The 13104-nt window shown below is 38.9% G+C and overlaps 1 protein-coding gene across 2 annotated transcripts in view; it reads left to right on the top strand.

The window, feature by feature from the left end:
- ssbp4 (single stranded DNA binding protein 4) overlaps positions 1-13104 on the top strand; it is a 272956-nt gene that overhangs the window by 185694 nt on the left and 74158 nt on the right. For both annotated transcript variants that reach the window (XM_061977938.1, XM_061977939.1), the window contains exon 5: positions 8925-9014. In XM_061977938.1, coding sequence (XP_061833922.1) covers positions 8925-9014 — 90 coding nt within the window. The remainder of the gene's footprint in view (positions 1-8924; positions 9015-13104) is intronic.

Raw genomic sequence — 13104 nt, 5'->3', positions numbered from 1 at the left:
AGCCCACATATTAAGACTTGTTCCCCCCCTCACGACAAAAGACATGGCAATATTCTGACAAATGAAGAGACACTTCCAACAAATGTGATTTTCCAGTCATCTTTGGGCACATAAAAGGCTGCGGGAAGGCAGCATATAAACGTGGCGCTCAGCAAATCAACATTAAACATGTAAATGTCACTCGCTATTGCTCGCTAAATGTCATTGTTTGAAGGGTCATATACGTTTCCGCCGACGATATATGTGCATGTTTGGCAGTCTGTGCACGTGCGTGTGTGTGTAATTTATTGTCAGGTTAAAGGAGTCGCTAAATGCATTCCTGGTGTTTTTACTGTCAATCGCCATATTTTTACTGGCGCCAGCTTTTCCTCACATTCTGCTGCTTTCCAGAGAATGTGATGTATTATTTAGTTACATGTAATGGGAAAGGTTTTATTTTTGTCCAGGACATGTTTGGCAAGTTACATTGAGGTAGGGTTGTACGATGTACCGGTATTAGTATAGTACCGTGATACTAATGAATCATTTTTGGTACTATACCACTTCTGAAGCGTACAGGTCCCGCGCGCCCGCGTGACATTGCTGGTTTTACGAGCAGAGGAGCATGTTCGGCAGCGCACAATCACAGAGTACTTACAAGCAGACACAGTGTGTAGACAGAAAAGGGAGAACGGATGCATTTTGGCTTAAAAACTAATGATAAAGGTGAAGTTATAACACTGAAACGCCCTTAGGAAGAGGTGCTTTAAGACTAGCGGCTAAAGTCTAGCCCCAGTCTGCAGTGTTTTAGCTACTTCTAAATCACTAATCCTGGTCTCCATGGCAACAAATAAAGTGAGTTTCTTACAAGTATCATCCCTGCAGGACGAGGAATAGCTAAACATGTTTCACTACACACCGTAGCTCACCGGCGTCAAAATGTAAACAAACGCCTTGGGTGGATCAACACCTGACGTCCACTGTAATGATACCAAGTACAGGAGCGTATCTAGTCGATACTACTATGATTACGTTGATATTTTTTGACATCACAACATCTTGTTTCGTTTAAAAAAAAATTACATTATGTTTATAAACTCAGTAAATATGTCCCTGGACACATGAGGACTTTGAATATGACCAATGTATGATCCTGTAACGACTTGGTATCGGATTGATACCCAAATTTGTGGTATCATCCAAAACTAATATAAATTATCCAAACAACAGAAGAATAAGTGATTATTACATTTTAACAGAAGTGTAGATAGAACATGTTAAAAGAGAAAGTAAGCAGATATTAACAGTAAATGAACGAGTAGATTAATAATTCCTTTTCTACCGCTTGTCCTTAATAATGTTGACAAAATAATAGAATGGAAAATGACACAACATGTTACTGCATATGTCAGCACACTAATTAGGAGTCTTTGTTTGTTTACTTACTACTAAAAAACAAGTTGTCTAGTATGTTCACTATTTTATTTAAGGACTTAACTGCAATAAGAAACATATGTTTAATGTACCCTAAGATTTTTTGTTAAAATAAAGCAATTTTTTTGTGGTGCCCTTTATTTAGAAAAGTACCGAAAAGTATCAAAATAGTTTTAGTACCGGTACGAAAATATTGGTATCGTTACAACACTGCATTGAGGTGATTGAAAAGCAGTAGGCAGAAGCTCAGCTATTACTTGTTGTTTATCTGTCGGTGCAACATGTTCCATCTTTTTTGCTTTTCCATGCATTGCCTTCTTTCCTCACAGCGCTCCCCTCTTTATGATTAGTGGATGTCAGCGGCGGATGAAATGCGGCCCCGCTCTTTGATTTAAAGGCCCCCCGCGTGATGTTTTTCACCCCCGAGGAGTTATGTCCTTTGCGGGGTAGAGACAATGTACAGCAACGGTTGCTAACAACTGCCATGAATGGAGGCTTACATCACAACTTATTGTCTCCAGCCTCCGAGCATTTCCTTAATTAGCGGCGTTAATGATCCTCAATTAGGCGTGCAGTTGCAAATGCGCGTTTCATTTAAAGTGTGTGTACTCTGCAATCTCGTGGCGTCCCAGCCGACATGGCGGGGCCTAATGATGGAGCGAAAGGGCACGTGCCGGGCGAGTGGAGTGGTGACGCGGGTCACGTTGGTGTGTGTTTGTGTGTCGGTGTGTAATTAAAGAGCAGTGCCGGCAGGGGGGACCTGTGTTGGAAAGGGTCACCAGGGCGAGCAGCAGGCCATCGGCAACCTTTGGTCATTAACTACCCACATTGCCAATAAATAGGTGTAAGTGTGTGTGTGTGTGTGTGTGTGTGTGTGTGTGTGTGTGTGTGTGTGTGTGTGTGTGTGTGTGTGTGTGTGTGTGTCTGTGTGTGTGTGTGTACACAGCACTCGTTCCATCAATCCCTGTTTTACTTCAAAAATGTACAGTAAGTTGACATGATTGACATTTTTTGGAAATACAATATTTCAACCAAATTGTAATTACAATACGAATTAAATAATCTGATAATGTTCTTTTTAGCATTTTTTCCCAAATTATGTTTTTTAATGTAATGCATCAATAAATTATGTTGATTATTTTAATCATTGGGTATTTAATTTGTATTTAATTGTAATTAAAATATGAATTAAATAATCTGATAATGTTCATTTTAGCATTTTTTCCAAAGTATTATTTTTTATGTAATGTATCAACAAACTATGTTGATTATTTTAAACATTATATATTTAGTTGTAATTAAAATACGAATTAAATAATTTGAGAATGTTAATTTTAGCATGTTTCTCAAAGTATTATTTTTTATGTAATGTATCAATAAATTATGTTGATTATTTTAACCATTATGTATTTAATTTGTATTTAATTGTAATTAAAATATGAATTCAATAATCTGATGTTCATTTTAGCATTTTTTCCAAAGTATTATTTTTTATGTAATGCATCAGTAAATTATGTTGATCATTTTAATCATTATGTATTTAATTTGTATTTAATTGTAATTAAAATACAAATTAAATAATCTGATAATGTTCATTTTAGCATTTTTTCCCAAAGTATTATTTTTTATGTAATGTATCAGTAAATGATGTTGAATATTTTAATCATTATGTATTTATTCGTATTTAATTGTAATTAAAATATAAATTCAATAATCTGATGATGTTCATTTTAGCTTATTTTAAACATAACATTAAGCAGTGGGACAGGAGAACCCAAACTTTAGCAACTAGCTGCTACAGTGCTAATAATACACTCACATTATAACAGCAACATCCTGCTAGGTTAGGTTATTTGCAAAAAAATAAAAAATAATAAGATGTGTAGCAAAGCCTGCGATATAATTTTGCAAAGCTGTCCTCCATGAAGTAGTGAGTGTTTATTGTACTGTTGATTAAAAAGTCCCTTATGCACAGCAGGGGGCATCTAAGGCTTGTAGCCATGCCATTGGTACCTGATCTGTCACAGGCCGACACTCACTTAACCAGCAGCAGTGTTATTGTGGCCAGCAGGTAGTAGTAGTAGTATGTCTGCCATGCTTGTCTGGAGTCAGATAACAGCAGATCCATGACGCCCTGGAAGCGGCGCTCTGATCCCTGCACAGATAGAGAGGCCCATTCACTGTCTGAGGGCCATCCAGCCATGCAGCCTCTTTGCCACAGAGCTGAAGAGCATCACAACCAGAGGGCCGAAGGAGAGCGGCAAGCATTAAATATTCCCCGTTTTTGCCACATTTAACCATAATGGAGTTTAAGTTGGCATGTATCTTCATCTGTGCTCAATCACTCACATTAGCTTGAGTGGGAACTCTATACAAATCCTAGTCAAAAGGGTTAAAAGTTAGGGTGGGAATTGCAGCGTACTTTGGTGTGGTATGGTATGCTATGGTATGCCATGGTACGGTTTTGGTACGTCTTGGTACGGTATGGTATGCCATGGTACGGTGTGGTATGCCATGGTACGGTAGAGTATGCCATGGTACGGTATGGTATGCCATAGTACCGCATGGTATGCCATGGTACGGTATGGTATGTTATAGTACGATATGGTATGCCATGGTACGGTATGCTATGCCATGGTACGGTATGGTATGGTATGCCATGGTACGGTGTGGTATGCCATGGTACGGTAGAGTATGCCATGGTACGGTATGGTATGCCATAGTACTGCATGGTATGCCATGGTACGGTATGGTATGTTATAGTACGATATGGTATGCCATGGTACGGTATGCTATGCCATGGTACGGTATGGTATGGTATGCCATGGTACAGTATGCCATGGTACGGTATGGTATGCTATGGTATGGTATGGTATACCATGGTACGGTATGGTATGCCATGATACGGTATGCCATGGTACGGTGTGGTATGCCATGGTACGGTATGCCATGGTACGGTAGGGTATGCCATAGTACTGTATGGTATGCCATGTTACGGTATGGTATGCCATGGGATGGTATGCTAAGCCATGGTACGGTGTGGTATGCCATGGTACGGTGTGGTATGCCATGGTACGGTATGGTATGCCATGGTACGGTAGGGTATGCCATGGTACGGTGTGGTATGCCCTGGTACGGATGGGTATGCCATAGTACCATATGGTATGCCATGGTATGATATGGTATGCCATAGTACGGTATGGTATGCTATGGTACGGTATGCTATGCCATGGTATGGTGTAGTATGCCACGGTACGGTATCGTATGCCATGGTACGGTATGATATGCCATTGTACAGTATGCCATGGTACGGTATGGTATGCTATGGTACGGTATAGTATACCATGACTTATTATTGTATTTTTCTTTTTTTTTTTAATACACAATATCACCATAATAATACTATTCCAATTCCAAAGCCAAACCCGGCCCAGCAACATCCAGAACAGCAATCAACAGAGTAATTGAGAGGACACACAAACATGACACAAAACAATCCAAAAGTACGTATTTTTCGGAGTATAAGTCGCACCTGCCGAAAATGCATAATAAAGAAGGAAAAAAACATATAAGTCGCACTGGAGCCCGGCCAAACTGTGAAAAAAAACTGTGACTTATAGTCCGAAAAATACGGTACTATATATTGGATTTTAAAACGTCTAAAGGGGACTATGTGAGTGTTACGTTGTGTCGAGAGGGCTCTCATAATGTCAAAATTGTATTTTGATGGTCATAACCAGTTTTTGATGCTCTACCAGTAAAAAATATTCCTAAAAACGGATGCTGTGTACTCACTTTTGTGATATGACAGAAGCTTTGATTTTTTAATTTTTTTTATGCTAAAGCAGGATGACTATTTAAAAATCCGAGCAAAAGGTGTTTTAAAGACAGGAAGGCGTTACAGAATGATGTTTTGTTTGTACGCACAGAGAGAACGGAGACAATGGAGTCCGTTTTCTTTCTCCTCGCCATTCTCATTGAGCTCATTGGCTTTCCCTGCGCTACCCCGGCCATGCTGTTGATTGACGGCCTGAGGGTTTTAATGGGCACTGGAGTGCAGGAGCTGAGGTCGGAGTTGTCATGGCAACTAGGAGACGGGAGGCCTTTTGCTTCTGCCTCTGCTGCCGCTTGCTACCGCTTCACCTGTGTAGTGTGGAGCCTTGTGCACTGCAGGCGCGCACACAATGTAAATCTAATCCAAATAATGGACCTTTTAAACCAAGTCCCGATCCTTATATCGGCGAGCTAAAATGTCTCCACAAACATTACTTGTTCTCCATCGTGCTCTCTGCTGTGTGTGCTGTGTTTTTTTAGGCAGCCTCCTTTCTTCAGTGTTAGCTGCTAACCGCTAGCAAATAAGTGTTTAATAGGGCCAGGTTGAGGTTAGCGGGAGGCGGGGGTGCGGGGCAGTTGGCGTTTTGGCAGGAGAGCATCAATTCCGTCAAACCATAGTCTTGTATCGGTTCTTTGGCCAAAAAAATAACAATTTCTGTTATTGCTGCTTTGGACGTCTTCACGGGTCCAAAACAAACTTGAGGAAGACTTACCGAACAGGACAGTCAGACCCAATCCAAATAAGCCAAAGACGACAACGCCCATAGAGATGGAAAATAATAATAATAATAATGAAACTTTCAGACGTTTCTAAAAGTTACAATGATGGTAAGTAAGCCGAGGTCAGGGGTCGGCAACCCAAAATGTTGAAAGAGCCATTTTGGTCTAAAAAAAAATTAAAAAAAATCGGTTTGGAGCCGCAAAAAATGAAAAAGCCTTCTATAAGTGATATAATGAAGTCAACACATGATGTATTAGTTATATTAGCCTACTATCAAAATTACTTTAATCATACTTGCCAACCTTGAGACCTCCGATTTCGGGAGGTGGGGGGAGGGGGAGGGTGGGCGTGGTCGGGGTGGGACAGGGGCGTGGCTAAAAGGGGAGGAGTATATTTACAGCTAGAATTCACCAAGTCAAGTATTTCATATATATATATATATATATATATATATATATATATATATATATATATATATATAAGAAATACTTGACGTTCAGTGAATTCTAGCTATATATATATATATATATAAAATAAATACTTGAATTTCAGTGTTCATTTATTTACACATATACACACACATAACACTCATCTACTCATTGTTGAGTTAAGGGTTGAATTGTCCATCCTTGTTCTATTCTCTGTCACTATTTTTGAAACCATGCTGAACACCCTCTCTGATCATGCATTGCTGTGTGGCACGCACAAAAGTGCTTTCATCAAATGCACTAGATGGCAGTATTGTCCTGTTTAAGAGTGTCACAACATTGCTGTTTACGGCAGACGAACTGCTTTACGGTAGACGAAAAAACGTGACTGCTGTTGTTGTCGCGCTTGGAGGACGTTAATGAAACTGCCTAACAATAAACCCACATAAGAAACCAAGAACTCGCCCTCCATCATTCTACAGTTATAACGTGATTGGGCAGGTATGCTGTTTAAATTGTGGGTTAATACTCAAATAAAATATTTGTTATTATGGACCTGAGTCCGCCTGAATTTCGGGAGATTTTCGGGAGAAAATTTGTCCCGGGAGGTTTTCGGGAGAGGCGCTGAATTTCGGGAGGGTTGGCAAGTATGCTTTAATAGTCTTATACAAGTGTTATAATGAAGACAACATATGATTTTAGTGTCTATATTAGCTATATTAGCCTACTTTTATTTTTACAACATTGGAAAACATTAGTAAACCTTCTCAGAGGGTGAGATAACTCTAAATCAGTGGTTCTCAAATGGGGGTACGCGTACCCCTGGGGGTACTTGAAGGTATGCCAAGGGGTACGTGAGATTTTTTTTAAATATTCTAAAAATAGCAACAATTCAAAAATCCTTTATAAATATATTTATTGAATAATACTTCAACAAAATATGAATGTAAGTTGATAAACTGAACATCAAATCAAGTAGGCTATTCTATTCATTACCATGAACCCAGAGTTTCCCCCATGCCATGATGGTTTAACCCTCACTAAAATGTCTGTCAAAAAGAACTGTGAAAAGAAATACAACAATGTTCAGTGTTGACAGCTAAATTTTTGTGGACATGTTCCATAAATATTGATGTTAAAGATTTATTTTTTTGTGAAGAAATGTTTAGAATTAAGTTCATGAATCCAGATGGATCTCTATTACCATCCCCAAAGAGGGCACTTTAAGTTGATGATTACTTCTATGTGTAGAAATATTTATTTATAATTGAATCACTTGTTTATTTTTCAACAAGTTTTTAGTTATTTTTATATCTTTTTTTCCAAATAGTTCAAGAAAGACCACTACAAATGAGCAATATTTTGCACTGTTATACAATTTAATAAATCAGAAACTGATGACATAGTGCTGTATTTTACTTCTTTATCTCTTTTTTTCAACCAAAAATGCTTTGCTCTTATTAGGGGGTACTTGAATTAAAAAAAAATTCACAGGGGGTACATCACTGAAAAAAGGTTGAGAACCACTGCTCTAAATGACTGTCTTGGAATGGCCAAAGGTATAGATGTGTGTGTCCACGTTAAAGGAAATGGCGGGCTGTCTTCTTCTAAGGAATTTATTAGAATCTATGCAAGCTGGGTAACGTTTGCTGAGGTCTGGAACAACATGGCACACAAACAACTATCAGAAATGCAGCCATTATTACATACAGATAATACGTCATGAGAAATGCAGATAAAAATTAAATACACAGAGGACATAGGAAATTAAATGAGCTCAAATATACCTACAAGTGGGGCATAATGATGCAATATGTACATAAAGCCAGCCTAAATAGCATGTTAGCATTGATTAGCTTGCAGTCATGCAGCGACCAAATATGCTTGATAAACACTCCAACAAGTCAATAACATCAACAAAGCTCATCTTTGTGAATTCACGCACAGTATAAAACGTTTGGTGGACAAAATGAGACAAAGAAGGAGTGGCATAAAATATGTATTTCTCTGGCATGTTGAAGAAAGTTATACATGTAAACAAACTACGGTGAGTTCAAGGACCGCCAAAATGAGGACAAAACTCTCACCAGAGAATCATGTTTAATATAAACAGTAGGATTTCTAACAATTAGGGAGGATTATGTCATGTTGTCCTCCGACAGAAACCCTATTAAAACAAAAATATATTTTTCCGCCCATCATTATCTATTTTCATACATTTTTGAAAAAGCTCCAGGGAGCCAGTAGGGCAGCACTAAAGATCTAGAGCCGCAGGTTGCAGACCCCTGGCCTAGGTCGTTGGTCGGCAACACGGCTCTTTAGCGCCGCCCTCGTGGCTCCCTGGAGCTTTTTCAAAAATTTGATCACGGCATCTTCAACCTCACTTTCTGAGGGTTGTGTCGATCTCTAGCTATAAGTTTGGGAACTATTAAGCTGAAGTACCACTGTACTGTTTGTTGTTATCTGTCCTTCAAAGACTTGTTTTTGTCCCAGTGGCTTAACCCGTGCTTCCTGTGTGTTTTCTCCAGAGTGCGGCTGCCGCCCCAAGTCCAGTGATGGGCAACATGCCACCTAATGACGGCATGCCGGGAGGACCCATGCCCCCGGGATTCTTTCAAGTAAGAACTATGTCGTGTTTGTTTGTAATCTAACTCTTCTACTCCCGGAGCTCTGCAAACAAAAGGCTGAACATTAGTCAACACATGTACCTCTACTGAGTTGCCCAGGCTATTTTTTTGTTGTTGACAAATACACTACATAGTGGTGCCTTTATTATACCCCATAAGTCCGACTGTCTTGAAATTTCTCACACAATCGAGCACACTCTGTAGTTTTAGCTTAGGGTGTTTACGTAGTGGTGCTTTTATTTTACCCCATAAGTCCCATAGACTTTAAATTTCTCACACAATCAAGCATGATGTACTAGTTACTATGGTAATGTAAGTCACAGCAGCTCAGACGAGGCACCAATCAGTTTGGGTGGGGAGCGTTTCCACAGAGTGTTTGTAGCCTGAAATGCGGGTGTCAGGGACAGATGCAGAAGGAGATTTTCACAACAAAGTTCTAAAACTTAGTGATAAATCAGATATGTCAGATTGTAGGTGGGTTTTTTTTACCCTTCGCGTTCATATTTCGCTGTGTTGCATTTTTGTTGCGTTTCGCTTGATTGTAAAATATGTCGATCGAGAGGGGGTGTGACGTTCATATGTTGTCAATATTCAGTGTTTTATCCTTAATAGTTAATATTGTAAATCCCACATTCTTTATTTACATGTACATTCTCGTTCAGTAAAAAAAATTAAAATTCCATCCCGTTTTTTTTCAACTCAATCAGACATTATTGTGAGGTTTTGTATTAGTGTTCCTAGAAATCAGATATACCGGGCCCCCAGACACATTTTTTTCTCAAAATTTAGACAAACTTTATTGATCCACAAGGGAAATTGTTCAAAAAGGGCCTGCTGCTCAACTGATCAAAGCCAAACACAAAAAAACGTCCCGAAAAGAAAAGAAAAGTAACAAAAAACACACAAAAGCGCCCAAGAACCATAATTAGTGGTTGATGGAAAACAGAAATGATCAGAAAAAAAGCAAGAAAAGTGGAGAAAAATACTTAAAATGAAGGAAGTCAAAGGAGCTACTGTGATGTGATGCCACTCTTTGAGGCGCACCCCCGAGTCAAAAAAAAAATGCCCAGGTCTGCACTGCAAAAAGTCAGTGTTCAAAAAACAAGAAAAAAAATATACAAAAATTAGGGGTATTTTATTTGAACTAAGCAAAATTATCTGCCAATAGAACAAGAAAATTCAGTTTGTCAAGACTTTCCAAAACAAGTAAAAGTAACTAACCTCAATGGACCCAAAAATACCTTAAAACAAGTATATTCTCACGAATAACAAGTGCACTTTTCTTGGTAGAATTTTTATTTTTGGACCTTTTTGCTCAATTCGTTAAAAAATATTCTTAAATTAAGTAAATGCTAGTGCCATTATCTTGACATAATGATATGCGCTCGGCATCATGATTTTTTTTTTCATGCTTGAAGTAAGAAATTATTACTCTAAAGAAGTAGTTTTATACTTGTGAGTGTTGATGACACAGCTTTGCATCAGTTGATATTCTAGTTTCAAGCATGTTTTACTCAATATAGGTCATCAAGTCTCAGCAACAAGCTGTAATATCTTACTGATATCATTTAGGACCAAAACCCTTAAAACAAGTAAAACACTCGAACATAAAATCTGCTTAGTGAGAAGAATTATCTTATCAGACAGAAAATAAGCAAATATCTCCCTTACTTAGATTTCAGTTTTTGCAGTGTGGTTTATATCAACGTTGCAATCAAAAATAATTTTATAAAAAAACGTAAACAAAATTTAAAAAACTCTCTGGAGAAATGTTTTGACCGCTAACCTTCAAACTGAAAGATCATATCACGATCGGCAGGTCGTGAGTGCAAACCTCGGCCGAGTCATACCAAAGACTATAAAAATGGGACCCGTTACCTCCCTGCTTGGCACTCAGCATCAAGGGTTGGAATTGGGGGTTAAATCACCAAAAATGCTTCCTGGGCGCATCCACCGCTGCTGCTCACTGCTCCCCTCACTTCCTAGGGGTTGATCAAGGGTGATAGGTCAAAGGCAGAGGATAATTTCGCCACACCTAGTGTGTGTGTGACTATCAGTGGTACTTTCACTTTAAGATGTGTTATAAAAACATGGCTGTTGCCATCGACTAATTATTATTTTATTTTATTTTATTTATTTATTTTTTTTTATTTTTTTTATTAAATCAACATAAAAAACACAAGTTACACTTACAATCAGTGCACCAACCCAAACAACCTCCCTCCCTCATTTACACTCATTCACACAAAAGGGTTGTTTCTTTCTGTTATTAATATTCTGGTTCCTACAACAGATTGCATATAATCTATAAACAAAATTACATTTTCAAAATAAGCATTTATGTACAGTCCAGATTATGTCCAGGTCGGACTCAGCAACGCACACCTTCATTTATGTACACTCAAATTAGGAAACACAACAACAGATTGCATATAATCTGTAGACAAAATGACATTTTAAAATAAGCATTTGAGGACTTCCCATCTTTTTTTAATGTTTTTTGGCATCATTATCGGTTTCAACCGTATAACTTTCTAAAGTTAAAAAATACTGAATAAATGTTTTAAAGAGAGTAATACTAAGTGAATATCTGTTTTTGGCCTTAAAAATAAACCTTTTACCGAGTACTATAATTAAATCATGACTGTCAAAATAACAGAAACCACATCAAGCTTCATAAACAAACCAATCCTTAAACACATTTTTTCAACTTCCACCCAAATCATATCACGATCGGTAGGTCGTGAGTTCAAACCCCGGCCGAGTCATACCAAAGACTAGGGCTGGGCGATTTTTTAATATCGCGATATTTTAAGGCCATATCGCGATACACGATATATATCCCGATATTTTTGCCTTAGCCTTGAATGAACACTTGATGCCTATAATCACAGCAGTATGATGATTCTATGTGTCTACATTAAAACATTCTTCTTCATACTGCATTAATATATGCTACTTTTAAACTTTCATGCAGAGAAGGAAATCACAACTAAAAAAAATCACTATTTTTTTCATACGGTGTTGATGTGGAAATGTTTGCCTCTGCATTTTGATGGTGTGGACATGTGGCACCGAACGGAGATGTTGACGTGCGGAGTAAGCCCTCTTCCTTGTCTAGCGGGTGACTTTTCAAATGATGCTACATATTAGCAGTGTAGCCGAGTGTCCTGGGTTCGCCTATACAGTGTACTTATCTAATAAAATAATAAACGGGAGACATTAGAGCAGGTTCGGTAGCCACCGCTTCTTTAATGTCAACATCACACACCTCCTTCCACAATCACACACACCCTACGTCACAGCCATACGGCAACAACTCTGGAGGGACAAAACTCCTCCTCCTTAGTAACACACTGAACTGTTTGTTACAGCAGTAATGCTACTTTTTACAGCAACGCTTTTGCCCCACACTTGACAAATTACGGTTGTCTGTTCGACATATTCCCACTTGAAGCCAAACCACCGCCAGACGATGGACCCTGTGCTGCTTTTCTCGGGAATTAATTATTCCTTCATTTGTTACCAGATTCGCACCTTCTTTCTCTCGTAGTACCTCTAGCATCACAGCTAGCGTTAGCCATGCTGCTACCTCTCTGCTGGGAGAGGGCGTATACGTACTTGACGTATGACGTGACAGTATGTGACGTGTGTAAGAAGGTGCGCTTGCTGTCTGTGAGAAGGAGAGACAGGAAAGAGCGAGTAGAGCATGTAGGTTAATGCCCGCAGCTAAAAGCAACTGCGTGAGAACGTATACTCGATATCACGATATAGTCATTTTCTATATCGCACAGAGACAAACCCGCGATATATCGCCCAGCCCTACCAAAGACTATAAAAATGGGACCCGTTACCTCCCTGCTTGGCACTCAGCATCAAGGGTTGGAATTGGGGTTTAAATCACCAAAAATTATTCCCGGGCTCGGCCACCGCTGCTGCTCACTGCTCCCCTCACCTCCCAGGGGGTGATCAAGGGTGATGGGTCAAATGCAGAGGATAATTTCGCCACACCTCGTGTGTGTGTGTGACAATCATTGGTACTTTAACTTTAAAGGGGAACATTATCACAATTTTAGAAGGG

The sequence above is a fragment of the Nerophis lumbriciformis genome, linkage group LG18 (assembly GCF_033978685.3).
Source record: "Nerophis lumbriciformis linkage group LG18, RoL_Nlum_v2.1, whole genome shotgun sequence".
Classification (NCBI taxonomy): Eukaryota; Metazoa; Chordata; class Actinopteri; order Syngnathiformes; family Syngnathidae; genus Nerophis; species Nerophis lumbriciformis.
Note: the sequence above shows the minus strand (reverse complement) of the source record. Positions and strands in the feature narration are given on the sequence as shown.